The 22,842-nt window shown below is 35.9% G+C and overlaps 1 protein-coding gene across 1 annotated transcript in view; it reads right to left on the bottom strand.

Moving 5' to 3' along the window:
• Window positions 1-264: 264 nt before the first annotated feature.
• Window positions 265-22,842, bottom strand: part of HHIP (hedgehog interacting protein) — an 83,464-nt gene continuing 60,886 nt past the window's right edge. Inside the window, exons 10-13 of the mRNA XM_061991962.1 lie at window positions 22,102-22,232; window positions 21,447-21,528; window positions 10,774-10,922; window positions 265-8,171 (exon numbers count right to left, since the gene is read on the bottom strand). Of these exons, the coding sequence (XP_061847946.1) occupies window positions 7,978-8,171; window positions 10,774-10,922; window positions 21,447-21,528; window positions 22,102-22,232 (556 nt within the window). The 3' untranslated portion in view covers window positions 265-7,977. The remainder of the gene's footprint in view (window positions 8,172-10,773; window positions 10,923-21,446; window positions 21,529-22,101; window positions 22,233-22,842) is intronic.

Raw genomic sequence — 22,842 nt, 5'->3', positions numbered from 1 at the left:
TTTCAATAATGGCAGTGTTCAGTCACATTTTAGGACAGCATCTTAGAATTTCTATAAACAAAACTAGCGTACATTTCAAAGAATATATAAAATGCTGACGTTTTGCTTTTACTGCAAAGATCAAAGAGCTGATTAAAATGAAAATGTCATTAATTTTAAATTATGCATTTAGTCATAACAAAAACATTAAAAAATTTAAAGCAGCAGATGTATTTCAAATAGTAAGATAAAGTTTAATATATTTTATTAGCTTAAGGGACACAGAATAACTATCTATCGAGAACTTCATGCATGCATTTACATAAATATATTAAATTAAGAAAAGCAATTATATACTTAAACATCCTTTTGTCTAAAAAAATCATTAAATCCACAGATTAACAATAAATCCAACTCTATGCATTTATCACTTCCAGATACAACTGTTTCATTTCTCAGATATTACACAAATACATTTGTTAGACTTTATATGCATTATACATATATTATATATTACATAATAGTGTGTATACATACATGGTGTTCATTAATATAATAATAATTTGTAGTTTTTATAGCACTTTCCATTTTAAGAGCTCAAAGCGCTTTACAAGGATTGGCTTCACTAATTTTCAGGTGGAAAGTGGAGGCACAAAGACGCAATTATTTCAGTCTATGTAGAATTTGTGGCAGACAGTCACTGAACTCTCCTGTTGTGAACTTCAGCCATGCTGTCTCTTTAAAGAGAAATACACGTATAGCATATGTAGTCTGCGTAGGCAGACTTGCAAAGACTTGTAAGGTCTCAAACCAAGAAAGCACTTAATTATATTAATGTTAAGCACATGACTTCAGTGAAACTCATATGCTTAAAATTACTTGTGTGCTCCAGTGCTCTGCTAGATTGGTGCCAGGATATGCTTAGTAGTATAATACAGTTTATAGAAGATACTTAAACGTAGTTTGAAGGATATTTCTAAGCTATTTCCCCACATTTCAAATGTACATACAGTACCTGACAACAACTATAACATAAAACTCATTGAACAGAGGAATATCACAATGGTAATGTTCTCAAGTGACAGAATTTAGTTATTTCCGTTTGTGCTTGGCTCCCATTACAATCTAATTGTTCTCAAAAGGGAATTGAAGTTCTAATTCTTCAGTATATTTTGTGGGGGACATCTAATAGCATTTCTGGATAATTCACAGGATAGGGTTACTGCTTCTGGTATTAATGGAGATCACTACAAGATACATCTGGTGACTTAATACCAAATGGTTTCTGGTCTCAGTATATCTTAATATGCTCATTCTGCACACCAGTTTTGAATCTGCCTAGAACATTTTCCTTTCAGTGGCTCCCCCTAGGAACATTCACAAAATGGGGTTTGTTTGTTATTGTCTTGTGATGGAACCCCCCTTCTTGTCCTACAGCAAAATGTGTCGTACATTAAACAAAGCCCTCCAAAACAGCCTGTTTTCTCTGCCTTCTCCCCACCCAAGAATATTAGGAACACAGCCATTCATATTCAAATATTCACATGTTTTAGTCAGCACCTTCTTTCTGAAATTTCATGGTAATTTAAGCAATTCTTCATTTAAATATTTCCCCTTTTGTTTTCATTGCAAAATGAAAATAAATAGGAGAATTTCATAGACTGTAAAAGGAACGGAACTATATGATACACAGAACCCTACTGATCACTTCTAAGATATGAAAAGCTGTTTTTTATTAGCAGAAATCAAGCTCTCCTCCAATAATGCGGCTGGCTTTGCACATTCTTAGCAATACTTTCTGACATTTTTGATTATGAAAGCCAGTGTGTGTACAGTAGACAACAGGTATATGTTAAATATAAGTAACATAGAATAGTAGTTTTTTTCTGAATTTCTCTAGCATGAAATGATCACTAGAATGAAATATTTTCAGAACTGAGAGCTCTGGTAAGCATATCGCTTGGCTTTCAGATCAAACTGTACAGTACAACGTGAAGAAAAATTTCCTGTGGAAGCCTATGGAAGTTTTCTTTGGGTTATGGGACAACATAATAATCCTTTGCTAAAATATAGACCAAATGAGTAATTATTATACATCTCACGAGTGATGTGTCAGTTGAACCACTTGTACAGTGCTATAAACTAGCAATGTTTCTGTTTTCCGAGATAAGGCATTAATATTGCCTGATTAGTCAGGCTGCCCAGTGTAAATCCATGCAGAATTAATTGCTGTGCTAAGACTGGATGTTGTGCATTTTATAGCATGATAAATTCTGTGTGCAGAGTTGTAACTGAAATCAATGACTCCAAAGACAGGAGGTTATCCCTTTGCCTCACATGTGTCTATAGAATGCCTGCTAATGTCCCACCTCGTAACTGCTTACACCTGTGATTTCAGTACCGAGTCTCGTCTCCTTCAGTCTTACTAGTCTTATTACCAAAGGTGACAACAACACTTTTGAATTACGCTGTTGTCTTGATGAATATAATACACGATTCCTGTGAAATACAGGAAGAAAGGTTTGAAAATGTGCCTAATGCTGCTGAATTCAGCCTTTGTAATAATGGACTTAAAACAGTTGATGGAACGTTTCTGTGGACATTTGTGAGCAACTTTGGGCCCCGTCTTACCATGGCTATTTCATAAGTGGGGCTAGCGATCTGGTATCTTAATTACTTTCTTGTGTAGTGGCTTACACGTTTGAAGTAACTATGTATGTGTGAAAGAGAAAAAAAAGTGAGCTAAATTGCTCAGCATTTAAAAACAAAGTATCAACAAATCTGGCAGATTTAATAGACCCCTTGTATACATGTGGGCAATACCTCTGAGGAAACGCAAGATTGAGTATACCCTCTACAGAATCTTTATGCTCTGTACGGTTTTTTTTGCAGGGCTGAAACTGCAGTTTTATTCCAGAAAACCTTGGTGTGTCTAACAACTGCCGATGCAGACATGGAGAGGTCATGTGTCTGAAGTTCAGATCTTCTGCCAGCTAAGTGGATATATTTCAAGGAATTAATCCTATAACTAATGAAGTCAAAAGGAGATTTTCAGTTGACATCAACAGACTTCGAGTCAGGCCCTCAAAGATTAAGGTAATCCTGTATTAAACTTTCAGGTGGCTTCTGCAGTTTCACACCTATATCCCATAAAGTACATGTGTCTTATTTCACTGAATTACTCTGCTGTTGAAAACAATGACCTTTTTAGCAAAAGAGCCTTAATTTTTCCAACATATCTACAATATTTTGCCCTGAAACTACTTGTTGAAATATTTATATATTTTTTTTTAGCCCAAGTTAAGGTTATTTGGTACATATTTTCTGGAAATATAGATTAGAATAAATCTAAATTCTTTACTTTGTGGCTCCCGTCTGTTTTTTCCTTCTGGTTTTTTTTTTCTGAGACAAAGATCACCTATTCAGTTGGACAGAAGATCAAAATGGTACCATTCCTAATTAAACTGATACACAGTTAAACTAAAGACTTGTAAGGTAAAATGCATTATTTTCTTTTAAAGGATTTACCTAATTAAGGAAAAATAAGTAGAGCAGGATGTCCTCAGAGTTGTTTTTTCCAGGCTGACCCAATGTTATAAATGCCTATTTCATGGATGCAAATAGAATTACATGTACGCTATTTATTTTCACCTTAATGGGACTTTAGCCCTGTGAAAAATTACTTGTTTGCATTTTCAGAATCTCCATTTTGCATATTTGTACTTGAAAATGTACTTGTTTCTAACCCCGAATCAGAGAAAGTATATACTGAAAAGCATTTCATCAATATTGTTCTGCCTTTTACTTGAGGCTTCTGTTGTTGAATTGAAATTAGTAACTTTCTGGTAAGCATAGTGACTGTATAGTGACCAAGTCCTTTCTCTTTTCCTCCAACTTCAGTCTATCTGTGGCTGAGCTTCACAGCCTGAGGCTGAGCTGCTTGAGGCTAGTATCCCTGAACTCTAAATGTCCATCTAAGATACAGTATTAGAAGTTACTATAAAATAACACAGTTTGGTGAAATGATAAAAAGATAAAAGCCTTAGCCTGCTGGGAAGTCTCTTTGCTGCACACATCTATTAGGCAGTTTAAAAAATAATAAGCATCACCTGCAGCACCCAGGGACTATTGATGTTTCCTGTCATTCTAGAAACAAAGAAGCTGCAAAGCCAAAATGTGGAGAAGTTAATGAGAGAAGGAGATAAACAGAGGAGTCATGTTGTCACTATAGAGTTTATACTCTTATTTATTCTAACTTATACTTTGTTTGCATGAAATAGAATAACCTGTGAGGATTTAAATGTACAAAGGGTTTGCAGCTGTGTTGCTGACTATTAAAGGAAGAAATTTGTCCTGAGAGGGAGGCTTTGGGTTAATATTTCTTAATGGACGCATTAGAAAAATGAGTTAACTTTTTCTGAAATGGAGCGAAACAATTTTGAGCTGATTCTACATAGTATCTTTTTTCTCCTTGCTTTCTACGGAGTAAAGACGTTTCTCCTCATATTGCAATAACGTGCTTTCTTTCTGATCAGTGGCAGTTAAAAAGAGAAAGATTAAGGGTTTCTGTCCCAAAATAATAAAACAAAGGCTGAAACCTAGAAGACATCAGGAACAGAGTTATGTTTCTTGCAACAGGTATGTTTGTTCTAACAGTAGAAAGCCTGAAATGTATAATGTGTTGGGAACAGAGAGGCAGTATCTCCAAATAAAGGAAGAAATGAATGGCATAAAAGATTAGGGCAGAGAGAGAGAGAGACAGAGACAACTCAAACACATACATAAAATCCCTTCTGGAGGCCCTTATCTAATTGCCTCATTTATCTAGTTTCATTTATAAGCTCAGTTTTATTCTGGGACACTCTTGGAGGTTGTGTGAGAGAATGGCTGCAGAATGACCTAACTGGCAATGAGCTTTCTACAGACTTTTTTTTTTTTTTGTATGCCAATTCTCAGGGCAATTACTGCAGTTGCCCTTTTTATATTAGCATCTTGGGTGGCTAGGCCTGGGGTTTACTTACTCTTTTTAATGGTATAATTTCTTTTGATAAATAAGCAGCTAGGATTTTTTGTGTCCTTTTTTTTTTTTTGTGAATACTTCTTTTCCACTGGGACTTCCTGTATGCCCATGTAGGCTTAATGCAGATGCTTGCTTTCATATGATATAAAAGATGATTTAAAAATGAAGCAAAACGCAGCACAATCTATCTCCACTCTCCCTCTAATCTTCACTTAGATTAGTTCTTAGTTTTGAAGTTTTGATGGAATGACATAAACAGATTTAAAAAAAAAAAATGAAGAACTTTCCTTAAATTTTGAAAACAATTTTCTAGGTGCAGCACAGCTGATGTGAGGGTTTTTTTGCTGCTGATTTGCACGAGGCCTGGATTTCATTCTTAGCTTTTACTGGAGTTTTATTTTCTGGTTTCCCTAGTGAACAGTCTTATTAAGATAAAAACTCCAAGATCATTGTTATCCCTTCCTGACATGACTATAGCATCCATATCACTGGGGATCTTTGATTTAGGTACCATTCATGGTGTTTTTTAAGTCTTTGGGAACTAAGTAGTGAGAAAAGAACTATCAAAGCTCCCCACCTGGTTGTTGAAAACAATATGTCAGTCACAGTGGACCTAAAGTTTGGTTTAGTTTTAAATAGCTCTCATTGAAGAAGGTGTTAAAGATGTTATCTCTGTCAGACATTTAAATGTTGCTAAAATACTTCAGTGACTTTCTTGCTTTGCTGATTATGAAGAGTGTAATAAAACTCTGCTATTTGACAGATTTAGACAGCTGGTTCATTCATGAGAGGTTCACATTTTTGTTACCCAGGTTGAATAAGGAAAGATTAGATGCTAAGGTCAATTTACAAAAATGGTTGTCAGGACATTTTTTAATTGTAAAACTTTTTGTGATGGAATCCAGGGAAAAGACTAAAGGCAGAAAGCAGCGGAGACAAAGAGCTGCTATTAACCTACAGATGCTACCGCAGAGTTCATTTTAAGATTGGTCACACTGCTTAGCCAATGAAGTGTTCGTGTGACTATAAGGGACCACCCTTTTCTAGGGTGAGAGGGCAATTTGGTCTTCATGCTCATTTAATCCCAAGACGTCTTTCAATGGAATGTCAGTTGAATCTACATTGTGCAAAATTATGCATGCACTTTTTAATGCAGACCATTGTTCGCTGAGCACTTAACCAAGATTTCTCAACCAATTTCCATTTGGCATGAGGTCACTCGAAACCCAGGAAAACCTATATGGAAGGTGAATGTAATTTTCTGTTTCTCTGAGCTACAATGTGCAAGGCAGAGAAATGCAAGTTATCAGGCATGCTGTACTTACAGATTTCATACTTCCTAAATGAAGACCGACAGCTTTCTCTAAGGGAAAATTTGTTGCATGTCGCTGCCCTGGAGAGGTAATTTTGCTACTGGAGTAATATGGCTAAAGTCTTTTAGATCTTATTGCCTAAAATGTGGTAAATCATAAAAGCATGTGCAGCTGCTTATAAGAACCATGGGATGTGCACAGGGTGGCTACTCTGCTTTCTTTTCATAGCTGAGTTTTCATACAAGCCAGGTAGTGCAAAGGAAATCTGATAGTTGGTAAGCAGCGAGCAAAGAAACTGCCAACAATGCCGTGGAGCTGGAGATAAGACAGCAACAGTTCTGAAGATACATCTAATTAGAGTATTAATACTTTTGAAAACCTGACTAGAGCATGTACACCATATTTATTGATACATTTACAAAGACTCAATTTTACGTTAGCTCTCCAAGTAACATTTTATATTTAGAACCACGTGTGTCGAGACTCGTTATATATTTTGTACAAGTGACATCTTACACAGCCAACGTGCTCACACGAGCTGTCATCCAGGGACGTTCCGTTCAGTGTTAAATCGGCAGAAGTCTACTTTTTTATAATCTGACTGTCCTGTTACAGTGAAAATCACTTTAAAAACACTTTTAACATATGCTGGAATTTTATTATGATTGGTTGGTGGTTAGTTTTTTCATCTGTCGGAAATGAATACAAGTTGACACAAGGATACATTTCTAGATCAGATCCACAACACATTAAAGAGCGTGTTTGCTCTCTCTTTCCCCGTCTTTCCAATTAAGATGGTGAAAAATGTAACTTTAGTATTTTACAGGACATGGTAAAGCTGGCTCATCTAGGTGATGTCTATATTATAAAAATAAAATAAAATAATATAAATATGTAACACGAACCCAGTGCCCATTGTTAAATAAAATATATGATAAAAAGCAGACCTTCTAGGATGACCGGTTTTGAAATATGCGAATATAATTTAATTATTAAACACTTGAAACAAACTTCATATTAAGCTGCGATAACCAGACTTTTGCATCTATGCTAGATAAAGAAATACGTAACGTTCTGTAATAAAGTTACATTGATGAAGGTGAAGGTTATAGACTTACAATGAATTGCCTAGATAGGAATGCATTACGGAGTTCTGAAATATTGTCTCGTGATGTGGTTCAGTTCACCTTAGAAACTGTTACAACTGGATTTTAAGTCCAGCCATTTATACCGCGACGTTTGAAAAACTGCTCTCTTATTGCTGTAATTAGATATAGAGACGAGATTTCTGGGATGTCAAAGACTCCATTAAGACATCATGAAAGTCCTTCGATGAAAATGTGGTTTACAGCGGAATTACTCTGTAAACCATTTCTCCTGAAGAAATAAATATTAAAAAAAAAATTCCACTAGCTGCAAAACCGTATTTGTGATACTGCGTGCATGTGTACGTGTGCATGTATTGGGTATCGGTACGTCTGTGGAGACAATACAGGAATATTTACACACATACAAAGAATTTATCTGCACATTTGTGGATATTATACTTAAATTAATAAAGTAAATCAAATCACTGGTATTTGTTGCAGGACAACAGTCTCTTAAAAATGACAGGATTCAAAACAAATGCCCATTGGAAGTGTAGTTTCCAAACAGTCCCAGAAACTATACAATATAGCTGGTTAGATCCAGCAAATAGGATGTCATGTCTAGGATTTGATCAAGAATACCTGCCCTTGTCACTCTTCGGATGTTTCTATCCACTTGTTCACACTGGGGGCCGAGATAGCCTTTTTTACATAAGCATTTATTAGGCCTTACACAGACACCTCCATGTCGACAGGCTGGATCACATTTTGCTGTGGGTAAAAAAACAGTGATTTTCTCATGTGTTTACAACATCACAAACTCAAAAGATACAGCATGCATTCATTAAGGGCTTGTTTAAACTTACAATGATAAAGCACATAAATGAAAAACAAAATAGAAAGGATAAAAGATTTGAAATAGTATTTTTTAAAAATTTAGGATATTAGAGGGAGGAAGTGATTTTTGTATTTCTGAGAAGATGTCACCAGGACAGACTGTGGACCTCAAACAGTAGATTTTTAAAATATCCAATTGCCATATTCATGCTTGCTTTTGGAGTGCACAGAAGACTCATCTCAAAAGACTTTAGGCTTTGAATGCCCTATCATTTGAAAAGAATACATATGGCACGTCTGCATCTTTAAACTGTGGTGGTCGACGTCATCCTATTTCTCATGTAGGCAACTCAAAAAAGTCCTCAAGTTGGTGAGACATTCTAGCACAGTGCCACCTCCAAGCTAGCAATGCTGCATCTCAGGTAAACTCATTTGCACATGCGGAGTTCTGCACTACACACTTTCCTTAGCAAAGCAGACAAAAATTGATCACAGGTATGCACTCCTTTGACTCTTGATTCACTTACACTTGGAACAAAATGGAATTCCCTTTACAAAAAAAAAAAAACCAAACCCCAGAGTATTTTTTTTAGACATCTTTTATCAGTTTGTTAAATTTCAAAGTCTTCCTCTCTCTCTTTATCAGATAGCAGATGCCTGACGATGTACCTATGAGGTCTAACTTTATCAGTCTCCTTAAGTTTTTCAAACACAAATGTTGTTTGGAATTGTAGGCAGTGTTAGTAAAACTAACAATCAATAACTTTAGTTGTGGAAATATTTTCGTCTGGACTAGAGTCATAGCACTGTGATAAATGTATCCTTGTTTTTGCAGGCAGTTTGCTGCTCAATGTTACCTATAAATCTATAATAATAGATCTGTAATTAATCTAAAAAATAAAAAATCTATCATAATCTCTTAATCTATAAAATATCTAAATCTATAATATGGAGATTTATAGGACACCATGTAAAAACAGGTTTCTTGATTTTATTAATGAGTTTCTTGATTACACTAGGAGGAAACTGATGCCTCACATATGGTAATTTTAATAGCAGCTTGAGATCCATCCAATCTTGAACGTCTCTCTGAGTGCTGCATGAGATACAGGGAAGAAAGATCCCCAGTCTATGTATTTTCTGTAGCTTTCTTGTACATTGCATCTACCAAATTATCATGTAATTTTTTTAAACAAAACAGATTATTAAAGACTCATTTATGTTCACACTGGAAATGTTTCTTACTGTAAGCTCCACTTGGAATATAAGGCTGTAGAATGGACCTCATTCTCTAAATGTAGGAAATCTCTGATTGATGAGTGAGGACAGTTGAAGTTGTGCTCTTTGGCCAGATTACCTCATCTGTTTCTCCAGCTTGCCTTTGCTGCACAGTTGTATGATGGTCACTTATGAGTCTTGCCAGTAAGATAGATCACTAGTGATTTCATGCATTTAATTTCATTTAATTCCAAAATCACTCCTGCTTATCACGAAAAACCCAGAGATTGCAGAAATTTATACTACAGGCTATAAGGACCTCATAGCTGATCTTGCTTCAAGCAGGGTCTTCCTGAGTGCCCTTCTAACCTGAATGATCCCTGGTCCATTGTGTGATCCTTGCTTTGATTACTCTGTGGTTCTTTTCCTCTTTTTGAGTTCTGCTGCCATTATGTTAACGGTATCTCTTTGTATAGGCACCTGGTCAAATGCACTGAGCAAATATGCCTGGTCAGAAGAAGATTGTGCTGATGTACCCCCTGATAACTGAGCTTGCTCTGCAAAACCTGGATAGGCCAGAGTTATACAGCTCAGACATAACCACCTCCTCTGTGAGACAGTGTTAACACAGCTATGGCATGCCAGGTTCATTCATCTCGCCCCTTTGGTGGCATAGCCAGCATCTAGTTTGATCACAGTCACTTTTTCAAGTGACTTTTAAAAGGTAAGCTATGGCAACAAGATGGGACTTAATAAAAGCACTACAATTAAGAATGGATTACAATAATGTTGTGATTCTTAGGTTGTTTGTTGTACATATAATTCTCTTTACCAAATTGGAGGCTTTTATTTTCTACAAAAGTAAGAATGTGTCTGAAGTATTTGAATTAAATTAGCAAAGTGCAAAATCTGCAATAGTGACCTGTATGTCTGATCTATCGTCTTTCCTGACAAAATACTCCTATTTGACACTGACAATGATAATAATGCAAGAGTGGAAGCTGAATGTCCAAACATGGAACATATATTGATTGCATTTCCTTCCATAATCTTGGTGAAAAAATAAGAATACTGTTGTCTGTCATATTTATGCTATTAATTGGATTCTGTAATCGGTCACCCTGCATTACATCTTTTAACTCTTGCACTCATCTGAAGCCTTATTGTTCTCCTTCAACACATGAGATCAGTGTTTCTTTAATGTCCTAGAACTGATGGTCAATGACATATATCGAAAACCTCTCTCAGCAAATAATTAAAAGCAAATTCTGACATGCCATTGCCTTTTTCAGTTGTTACTATGAACTCATATACAAACCAGTTCTGCAGAATTCTCCTTCCCAGCCTTGATTACAGCAACATTTTCCTGTGGGAGTACAGTGCCCGTTCCGACAATGCCGTGAGCATTCAGATGTCAGTATCTGTGCAGGCTGAGCTGCTCTTTTGCATTCTTCGGGGACCAAAGGCCTGAATAAAAATACACAAACCAAGCAGATAGTTAAAAGTTGCGGTCAAGGAGAAAAATTTTGTTTTTTAATTAAAGACTTGATTCTCTTTCATGGTATTATCAGTGGGAGAAATCTGTGTTATAAAGGGATTGCTTTTTTTTTTTTTTTACTCAAAAACCTCCAAAATATAGAGTTGATATGTTACATTATACAAATAGTCATGTAATTCAGTGCAGAATCTGGTGGTGTCTTCCCGCTTTTCTGTCTGATTAATATTTCCAATTGTGTGCTGAGAAGTGTAATCTGTACAGCAAGTTTTATGTCACACATTATGACATGCATAATAATTTTGTGAAAGAATTATCTCTGTCTACAAATTCAGTTTGACATTTCAGATTTTTTATTCCCATATTTTCATGAAATCACATTTGGATTATGCATTCCAAATGCTTAATTAAGCATCTGGACATCAGGAAAGAATTTTTTTCCCTATGAGGGTGACCAAGCACTGGCACAGGTTGCCCAGAGAGGCTATGGAGTGTCCCTCCTTGGACATACTCAGAAGCCATCTGGACATGGACCCGGGCAACTGGCCCTAAGTGGCCTTGCTTGAGCCTTGGTTGGACCAGGACCAGGTTGGACCAGGTGCCCTCCAGATGTCCTTTCCAGCCCCAGCCCTTCTGTGGGTGATTCTGTGGAATGTGTGCATGAAGGAAATTCTAGTTCAGCTAGAATAAATATTAAAATATTTCTCACGCTGTTTTTTTTGTTGTTGTTGTTGGGATTCTTGATGTCAAGTCTTATCTAATGCAATTTTTTTCTATCAGTCTCCACAAAATATTTTGGATGTCCAGTACCTTTTTATTTTTTTACAAAAGCCCAGCATTATCATCCTTAAGAAAGAAGGAACTGTAGTGCTCCTTCTATAAAGCATGAAAAACACTGAAGTGTTTTAATTTAATCATGTCCTAACCCTTGATGTGACTTCCAATGCTTTTTAAACATGTTTATTGTTTGTTGAGGTTTTTAAAACTTATCTATATGTCATCATACCGACCATTTATTTTATTTGCTGTCTGAGTTCAACAGCTAGAGATTGATAGGAGTATCACAAGGCTATAGGTTTGCAGAAGAGTTACGACGTTTTGTCTCTGCTGTGGGTTTGATTGCACTGGAATAATCATAGAATCATAGAATGGTAGGGGTTGGAAGGGACCTCCGGAGATCATCTAGTCTAATCCCCCTGCAGGAGCAGGTTCACCTAGATCAGGTCACATAAGAACATGTCTAGCCAGGTCTTGAAGACCTCCAAGGAAGGAGACTCCACAACCCCTCTGGGCAGCCTGTGCCACTGCTCTGTCATCCTCACAGTAAAATAGTTTTTTCTTGTCTCCTGTACTTCTGAATAGGTTTATAAAAGAATGTCAGGATCCACTAACAGATCTAAACAAGTAATTGAACAGGAGCATTATGGCAAATTAAGTTAATTAGTGACAAACACAAAATTACTTATTCTTGAGGAAATAATTTTAACTACTGCCATACATTACCAAGCTTGAAATTTGCAGCACAAAAGATTCTAACAGTTTTGTGGACAACTGAGAGAAACTTTGGCTAAGCGGCCAACTCAAACAAAACAAAACAAAATGGTATGAGATAGAAGATATGAGATAACGTTCATGATACTGACCCCCAATTATAATCAAATAGCTGGAATAGCAACTTGCACATCTGTCAAATATTAAGATCCTAGACTGATACTTTTGTATAGAGAAAAGGATAGTTTTTGGAGTCTGAGAAAGAAGGAGTGTGATGGAGGGGAAGAAAATGGAGGAAAATTGGCTATTTTTGTTTATCTCTCATTTCAACATAAGAAGAAATATTAAGGGAAAAAAATTAAGCTAAAGAAAATAAAATTAACTAGTCAAACTTATGGCTTCTAAGATATCAATGAAGCCCATGTTCTAGTAGGATTTTTAAAAGATATTTCTACACACAATGGGGTCATTCAAAGTAATATTAGATAGGGTAAAAATAATTTTAAATAAAAATAAGCAGTCATAGCTAATGTAAAATAATTCCCTCACTAAGTGACTGGGCTTACATTCCCCCCGCCTCCCTCCCCCCACTTCAGTTTTGGCATGCAGCTTGTTAATAGTATATTACAGGGTTTCTTGCATTTTTCTTTGAAACAGAGTAATAGACTACAGGCTCACTGGTTTGTTTCACCAGAGCACTTTCTCTGCTCAGTCTTAATTGCTACTGTGATTATTTAAACATCCATACAGATGAACTGCTTCCCCACAGATCTTAAGGACAGAAAGAATTTGTAGATGCATCTTTAGTGTAGCAACAAGTTCTGATTTCAAAAGCACTTCTGAGAATCAGACTTAGAGTTCTATATTAAAAAGCATTGAATCATGTTTTGACACATTTCCTGTAGCATATCTGAAACCCTTTCAGCTTTTGCGTTTATTTATTTTTATATGTATTTATGTTATTTATTTCCACAGCTGTCTTTTAAATATAATGCATTATATTTTTATTATAATATATATATGCATATTATATATTCATACTATATTCCTGTAAGGAATTCTAGTTCTGTAGTAATAAGTGCATTATATATGATGTGGTTAAGAAAGTTCCTACATTTAAAAATTATATTCAAGATTCACAGGCAATGCTGTTTTGGAAACAGTTCTACAAAATGATATGATTATTAGTGGAGGCTTGTTTGTTTTAAAGTAAAAAAGATCTATCTTCTAATTCCTACCTCTGGAAAAAATAAAAATCTAAATTTGAGGTGATTTCTTTATAGCCAACTACATAGGAGAGAGCATTCTTTCTTCATGTGTCTCAGTTAAAGCTCATTTTTTCAACTGACTTTAAATGGGAGTCTCTTTTTCTTGCTCAAACTAAGTACGGTACTGTGTTTAGCAAGAAGCATAACCTCAGGGTCGTGGAGCATCTCCTGGAAAAGGGCTCCAGTGGCATATCTTTTGCAAAGAATGACCACCGAAGTCATAGAGATATTTTATTTGTGAAGATAGTGATTTTATTAATAGATGTAAAATATTTATCTATGATAGTGCTGGAATATACAGTTGAGTTTTTAATTCGTATTTGATGAGGGAGGCAGAAATCATAGTTTTCTGTATCAACCCAAGCACGGCTGGTCACTATGACTTAAAACTTTCTAGTGCTCTTGATAGCTGTGAATATAACCTTGTCTTTTAGTCTACCATTAATCAATAACTTGCACTCTTCAGACTTGGATAATATTTATTAATGGTGGGGTGGAGTAGAAACAAAGATGGAAAAACTTCTGGTTGGCAGAGCGCCTTAGGAGAAGAGGAATACAAATGCAGCTGCAGCAGAATCCTTCTTGTGTGTGAGAAGAATTATTGGTTTTCCTTACTGTACTATGGGAAAAACCACACTTCTTTCTCATGACTGGAATGGTGAGCAAGTCTCCACCCCGCAATACTTAAAATTTGCATTCTTAAGGCTTTAAAGGGGTGGAAGTTTTCAGACTCAGCCTAAGTTAAACTGAAACTCACAAAGATAAAACAAGTCTTGAAACTGACTGTTGGGACATGATCTTTCCAGCACTTGGACAAGCCTATGATTTTGTTTATATAACTAGTGCTTCACTATGTCTCTTGCTGTGGAAAATGGAGGGGAATAGATGGAGCCACACTGTGGGCTGGAGAAAATTTTTTCCCTTGTCTCCCTCAATCTCTAAAGCTCTAAAGGGTATGGCTTGATTACTCTTACAGTAAGCACTATCTGGTCCACAGAAAGTCAGCCAAAAATGTAGCTGATAATGACTATTTATGTGGTCTGTACAATTCTAGTTATCTTAAAGAGCTGTTCATATATACAGTACAGTACAGTATATCTTACTTGTTAAAACATGCTTTCATGAAACTGTATAACAACTCGAAATGTACGGAACATGAAGGAAAAGTTGTACTGGGGGCTGGGGCCCTCGCTGGGTCCCTTTGCTGATGTGTGCAGCGAGCTGAGAATTCTTGACTGTACGACATGTAAAACCATTTTTGCTGCATTACTGTAGGTAGTATAAGTAACCTTCACTCTAACATGCTTTAACAGATTGATGCTCATCCTGGAATTGCTTAGGATTTCATGCTTCTTTAGTGAAACCCTTCACAGTTCTACTAATGCACAGAGTGATTTAGTTGCTATAATGCGCTAGCCTGTAACTCAGACATACATAAATCAATGCAAATGGAGGGTCAAATTCAGCAGTGATACAATGGCACTGAACAGAAAACAATTCCTCTGTCGTGCCTTTGACACAATATGAAAAATCTCTACTTTCCCACTAAAACGAGAAAAAATGCAGACAAAGTTCCTGGATGTTCAAATTAGAACAAGAGACATGGTCATAGAAATCCTGATTGTGGTATAAAGTGTATAGCAAAAATGTTATACTTCAACTAACTGCATGCAAGATATTAGGCATTAGAATGCTGCTTAAGTATATCACCAAAATTTGTACAGTAGTTGTTTGTTTTTTTCCTTTACAAGGGAAAATTTCAAGAAAAAATAATTTTGTTTCACTACTTGTCATAGACTAAATTTACAACTTGTTGCAGAATAAATACAGCATCTCTTCAGGTACAGCTTCTAAAATTAAAAAGTATACCTTTAGTCCTGGGAGAGATGCCAAAAGCTCGTTACTTGTCTCCAGATTTACTACATGGGAATAATGTGGAAAAAACTCACAGCTTTTAAGATTTAAACTCGGCAGCATATCAAATTTATTCTTATATGGTATACTTGTTCATGACCTCTAGTCTTAAGAAATTCTGTCATGTTTGAAAACTAGTCCCTAGTGAAGCCTGTATCAATGTTAATAGCTAAGAGGTCAATGCAACTGCTAAACAGTTTGTATTACTGTCAGGGTGGTCATGAAAACAACACCTGCTGCATGAGCACTTGGCAGCTGGGTCAACAGGCACTGTGGGAATTTATCAATTTAGGGGGCCACTTGCATAACACTTTGACTGATGAATTGGGAAAGACTGGCTTACTGGTCTAAAGCTGCTCTATTATGTATGACTTTCTTTAGGATGGCGGAGGCTTCCTGCAGGCTCCAGAAAATAAGCAAAAGATAAACTGAGCTGTTTTTTTTTCCTTATAAAGTGAAAAAAGTGAGAACTCCTTAATAGCTGATGCTAGAAAGACTAAAAAAAAAAGGGAAAAAAATCCCAAAGCAAACCAAAAACTTTTACAGTCAGTGAGCTGTGATGTGACTGAAAAAAATCCTTAGGTTTTTCCATCGTGGTTACAAAGGAGTTTTTGTGAAGTACTTCTGTAAAGTGAAACTCTCTAGACTGGTATTCGCAAAAGCTCTAATTTCTCTTTAGTGTCTCTTATGGGAATAATAACTGCATGTGGGTAGGTAAATGAGATAAGAATTTTGCATGCTCCAGCTAAACTAAACATAATTAGACATTAATTCTGGCTTTCCATTGCCTCAAATGACTTAAGGGATAGTAACTTTCTGAACAGAAAGAAATCATATGGCCCACCTGGGTTGGCAAAAGCATTCACCAAGAAAACTAGCTCATTCTACTGAGAGTTTTCAGAAGTAGCTTCAAAATATACCTATAACCCATCAGAACTGAGTATCTTGATACAGATTAGTCTAATGCCTCAGTTTCCGTTTCAATAGTAATTAAAGTCTTCAGGAGGCCTACGCTTTCATAAATGCTACTCTTCTGTCATCCCATCAAACATTCTTGAATCATACTAGACAATAAAATCACCAGTGTTTTTGTAAAGAGCCTGAACAATGTCAAAATGAGGTATGACCTAGATATTGTCCCTCAGTGTTTGAAATCAGTCTGTTTGGAAATACCCTCCAATAGCAGAAATCCCAGAAGGTGATGATGGAAAGGATGATAAGTGGAATTGTGTACTCTGGAGGGCCATGAAAGTGGAGTGAGATGGTTTGAATCAAGTTTAAGTTTCAATCCAATGGAAAGTAGGTATTCTGATAGTTGATATGAAACATATTGAAACCCAGATCTGTAAGGTGTTACAAGGAGAGGAAAAGGAAAGATTCTTATGTGTGCAAGGACACTTAATTAAGCCTTTCCATAAAAATCACCTGCTGGCTCTAGTAAGCCATGCTGATCAAAACAATTATTCATCCCCTTTGGAATCACACTATTGTTGGCAACTGCATGACTGCCCTATAAACTTTTCTGGGTTCAGTCTTGTCTTTTAAATGGAAAGCTTTTGCATTGTACATCAGTTTGAGCAATCTTGTCTGAATCTCTTTCATTTTATCTATCATTTGCTTAGAGATAAAAGTGACCATAATATAAGTGTTCTGAAAGAAGACTTACAAAGACATGTAATGCCTGTTCTGCAACCTTCCAAAGTTTATTTTCTTACTTCTTGGTCTGTCTCTGTCTATGATTTTCAAAGAACAGCTGGTAATAATATTTAAATGACAGCTGATATGAACCTGATGTGAACAGGTCTTTCTTACTTAAACAGGCATTTTTAATACTGTCCACAACTTATTTTCTCCTCTCATCATACTAGAAAGTGATCACTTTTTCTTTTTTAATGGATTCGTCTCCTACTTTGTTATTGACTAACCAGAACATTTGGACCTATACACATTTTCTGTATCACTGTTAATCTAGTTATCTTTCTTATGCATTCATCAATGTTTTTATGATCGCTGTTAGCATGTATTTGTAGAATCAGAAAGCAAGACAGAAAAATTCTAAAACAGAATGCGAAAAAATAGAAAATTTGAAGTTTTTCTTTTTTGGTCACAAAGACAATTTCTAAATCCTAGCATTTGCATTTATCTTCAGGATGTCTGACTAATTCTATGTTTTAGTTGAGAAGCAGAGAAGTATTTCCTCCTATACTTTTTCATTAGGTCCTGACTGGAAAGTAGTTTACTTGTGGTACCATTTCTCCCATAATATCGAAGAATGGATATATTTTTTTGAGACACAGTTTTAACTTGAGATTTTTTTTTTGTCTACTAGCTTAAATAATTTGTATAATGCTGGTTTTAGGTGTTTGTAATTTCCCACATCTCCTCCAATCTCAAAGCTAAATATTCTATTACCTTTACTCTTCACTCTACTTGATTTTAGTAATGGTTAGTATATGTTTATTTTGCACCACCTCACATACTTGGTTTTTGCATTCATTTTTTTGTATTTCTGTTTCTCATTTATCACTTCTTTGTCTAAGAGCTCCCAAGTACTAATGTGTCATTATACAATTCTTGATACAAAGAGAATAATAGAATCATAGAAACATAGAATGGTAGGGTTGGAATGGACCTTTAGAGATCATCTAGTCCAGGATTATTCAATCCTGTGCTTTTGATGGGAGGCTATTTAGTTGTTGACATGAAGTATTTGGAGGAACTGAGCAAAAGTTTCCTGCAGTACCTTAAATTCCATGTTTCTAACTGCCATGATGATGGAGGAACCTCTGTGTTGATCATATTTATTAATTTGTCATACATTACCTCAGTTTAACACCTCCTTTTTTTACCTACAAAGGATTATTTTAGGATAGGACTTTTCCATTGCTGACTACTGAAAACTAATGCAAAGGCTTCTCTGAATTACCCTCATCTTCTGATCTTGTAATGTTTTAAGCTGCCTGCTTCTTTTGAATTTATTTTTCTACTACTGGGAATATCCAAGTAGTAGGTATCTTTCTCAAGCTATATTTGAGACAAGGAATGCAGAGTCACAGTTATGTCTGAGAAGAACTTTGATTATGCAGTAGATTTCTGCAAAGATCAAAAGAAATGAAAACCTGCAACTTCATGTAACATTGTTTAGAATAAAACAATCATTTCATAGGCCTGCAGCAGCTTGTGAATGACCACTAGCAGAAGACAAATGGTTTTGGCATCGTTATTTTCAGCAAGGGGTTACCACAACGAATTATAATTTTGTTCTTTTACACTGCCTCAAGCATGGAGGGCTCTCTCTGCAAATTGATGAGCCTCCCAGGGGCCACCTTTCACAGGGTTTTATTAGTAAGTAATGACTTCCAAAGACTTGAAAAATCAATACTTTGATGACTTTATACCTGACACTTATAGCCCACTTGTAGCATCTTTCCTTTATATTCTAGAAAGCTTACTCAGCTAGAGTCTACACCTATATTTGATGTACTTGTATTATACACACCATAAGTAAGACATTAAAAAAGCAACAAAATATTAGCATGCAAAAAATACTAGCACGTGAACAACAATATTTTGTTAATAAAGCTTTACACAAATATTTTCTGAATTCATGGAATTTTTTGTTTACGTGTGTGATTTGAAATTAGAGTGAAATGGTAAATAGTGCTGCAACACGCTTTTGTGGAAGTAACTCATTATCTTTCACTTGAAAGCCTGCAATGGTGTCAGACTGTAAAACAACAAAGCCCAAAACTTTGCCTGAATGGAAACTCTCCCATGTTTCTAAAAAATGTTACCAAACACTATGATCTATTTAATTTCAAGTCTGCCACGATCTATTTAATTTCAACTGTGTGCCAATTTACAAAAGTATTCTATAGTTTTCTGGTTACTTTCACCAGTAACCAAACACAGTCTTGTCCCTTTTCCGTACATGAAAACAGCCAATCGTGAGTGCAGCAATGGGAGGTCTGGCCTTTCAGGTATGTTAGCTGAAGACCACCCTACTGGAAGAGGTAACAAGAACAAAAAGCTGAGGTCAAACAAGACAGCCCCATGTAATTAGATACTAATAGTGGTTTAGGGTGTAAAATTCACTTAAAACCGTACACCAACAGACTAAACAATCCCAGTAAGAATGGCAAGTTTTGTTTTTTAAAAAATGGTTTTAATACCAGAAAGCATAAATAAAACATACATAATAACCTTGACTGACAGACGCACTAACCTGTGGTAACATCTGCTTACCAATTATTTGCTCTAGGTTTGGGATAGTATAATTATAAAGCACTGAAACCCTACTGTAGCTTCTCGTACAGTGTGCATCCAATTTCATTATTTACTACTGAATTCACATGTCCCAATAACAATTTTTAGAATTTAAATTCTGACAAGAAAATACATTCCTCTCTTAAATACTCAACAGCGTAACCAACCAAACAAGGCTAAGTGTTTCTGATGCTAATGGGGAAACATGCTGAAGTAGATGCTGAACAAATAGGCAGCTGCTTTTGCAGTGTATGATATGGTCAAAGTAATTAATATGACAAACTTCATTTCTCTTGGCTGTTTCATTTTGTGTTAATTTCTGATGTTTTTGCAGAAAGGATGCTGTACCTTTACATGCCACAGACTTGGTTTGATAGAGCAGCAAGATCCATCATGCAGAAAATGATATCTGTCCAGCCAAAGTAAGTATTTGATAGCTATCTGCTCTTATTGTTCCTGGATCCCTTGGGTCACACTGAGAACTAGCTTTTGCAGTCCTTCCAGATTCTCTAATATTTCCACAGCTTTAGCTGCTCTGCAAAGGTGAAATCTCAAGAAACTCTGGCTTGATAATTTCAATTTATACTCATTTTACAACTGGAAAATTAGTCTAAATTATTAAACTGCTCATATTAATTCAGTGTCTTATAAGTTATTTGAGTGGAATTTATAAGCCTTTTGGAAACAATGCTTTAAGAATTGTTAAAGAATTTAGTGTATTTTTAGTACACAGCCCAAGGACAGAATATTTCCTTCCTTGATGCTCAAAACCTTCCAATGGAGGGACAGGTAAATCCAGGGGTATTGAAAGATGTCGAAAACTAGTAATGAGTGGTAATTCACACCCACTGAGGATTCAGTCCCCAGTATTATTTTCTGTTGGTAGTATCTCCTATATGACAGAAGAGATGTTTGGGAAAAACTGAATTTGTACCTTAGAGCTTATGGCAAAACTGAAATTGAGAAAGTACAACTGGAACAACTGACTGGAGATGGCTTATCTGATTGTCAAATTATGTTCCGTAGTAGCTTGTCAAGACACAGAGCAGGTACTGTCAGCCAGTACTTTTGAGTGAGCTCCCGTTGAGCACCATCCCACTGTAGTGACAGATAAGGAAGCAGTAGTGCTAGGGAGAATTCCAGCATCTGCTTTTCACTGATGCTGCATAACTTCTGTGGTACCTACCTACAAGTCATTCGGCTCCAGAACTACCAGGAACAATGTTTACCTGTACTGGTCCATATGGTTCCACATTAAATATGTCTACACTTCCACGAAAACATGCAAAGAATGTGAGTCTAGGTGGGGAAAGTGGGCAGCATTTCACACCATGTTGGGGAGTAAAAATTTTCGTAAGTTAGTATTGGTTACGATTCTGTCTTTCTGACATTCACTTTCAGTGAGACAGTGATTACTTTTAGTGAATCTATTCTGCTTGCTGCTGATGGTATATGTACTTTTAGGAAATATCCTGCATTGAGAATGAAATACAGCTACCTTTTGGTTTTTAACCTGTTGAAGGAAAGACTAATCTTAGGGAGAATTGCAATGCTCACCTTTTTGGGTCAATTATCTTGTAGAGTTTTCCGCTGTGAGGTTGTGTCATACTTTTACTGCTTGATAATATGTAAACCTCACCTGTTAAAGAAACCAGCGCAATAAATTGTCAAGTACATGAGCTTTGTGATCTAACTGTATTTGCAAGATGAGGTAAAAAAAATTCAGAAGAAACAGTCATCACTGAAATATACAACAGAATCATTGCTGTTTGAAAATTTAAATAAGCCTTTTCCCCAAATTGATGATAAAATGTGAAAGACACTTTATCATGAACATTTTTTATTTCATATGTTAAAGAAAGTAAGATTGGGGCAGAAGGGAGAAGAAGGGGATCAATCTGCTTATGCAGTATCTTTGCCCCTTAAGACACTAATGTTGGGAATAAGTGTATGATACATCGTGTCACAGTGAGAGAAACAGTTCACAAAATGTGACAGACAGTAAGGACCTTTGCGCCTTCCAACAACCCATTCTTTTCTCAGTTTTTCTTACAAGGCTGCTAAGGTGTAACCGAGAGCAGTGTAGACAGCTTTGGCAAAGGAAAGATAGCCTTTAGATTTCTTCCTTTTAAACATTTGCTATAATATGAATAGTTCAGCAGGCATTACTGATAAGGCTTATGTTTTAATAACATTTTTTGTTTCTATTTACCTAATTCGTCTTCGCCAAATCCCAAGACAGGGCCTGAAAAGAAACCTCTACATGAACCACTGTTGCCAAGGCAGAGGGGTTTCTCTTGCCACTGTTTGGTTGCAGGACTCTGTTGCAGTGTTAAAAAATTTCTATGTTCAAAAACACATAAAGCAAATAGTTATATTACATTTAGAATAGAGAGTTTTCACTGTCCAGATAAATAGGTGAACATTTGCTGCAGGTAGCTCTACAGATATATCTGTGCAGTTCATCATCTTATGATTTCCTGCCTGTTATTTTTCAGATGCTTAAAAAGTACAGCATTTCCTTCCTGCCACTTAAACATTGCAAAATTGGGTTCAAGCTATACTATATAGATGTTTGTGAATACTTAGCTATTTGGCATGGGAAAACTATGCCCATTCATTAAAAAAAAAAACACATTCGTTTTTTATCCATCAGTGATGTTTCCATAAAACCGCAGAAGTTTTCACTGTCTAACCATTTAGACCTGTTTGGGAAACAGTTCACAATTGCCATTTATTCCCATCATAATGTTAATGATGCATGTAAGTGTTTGTAGGACTAAAATGTTAAAAGCACCATGATGTGGCTTTGTAATTTTTTCCATCGATCAGATATGTTACCTATGTTGCCATTCTTGAGAATGCAGTGTTATTTTATTTCTAAAACTAGAAATTAATCTGCATTGTCACACTGCTAAATTTGTAAAGCAATGCAAGACTATTGGAAGCTCAG

This window comes from Colius striatus, chromosome 3 (genome assembly GCF_028858725.1).
Source record: "Colius striatus isolate bColStr4 chromosome 3, bColStr4.1.hap1, whole genome shotgun sequence".
Taxonomy (NCBI): domain Eukaryota; kingdom Metazoa; phylum Chordata; class Aves; order Coliiformes; family Coliidae; genus Colius; species Colius striatus.
This window is presented reverse-complemented; position numbering and strand designations above follow the sequence as displayed.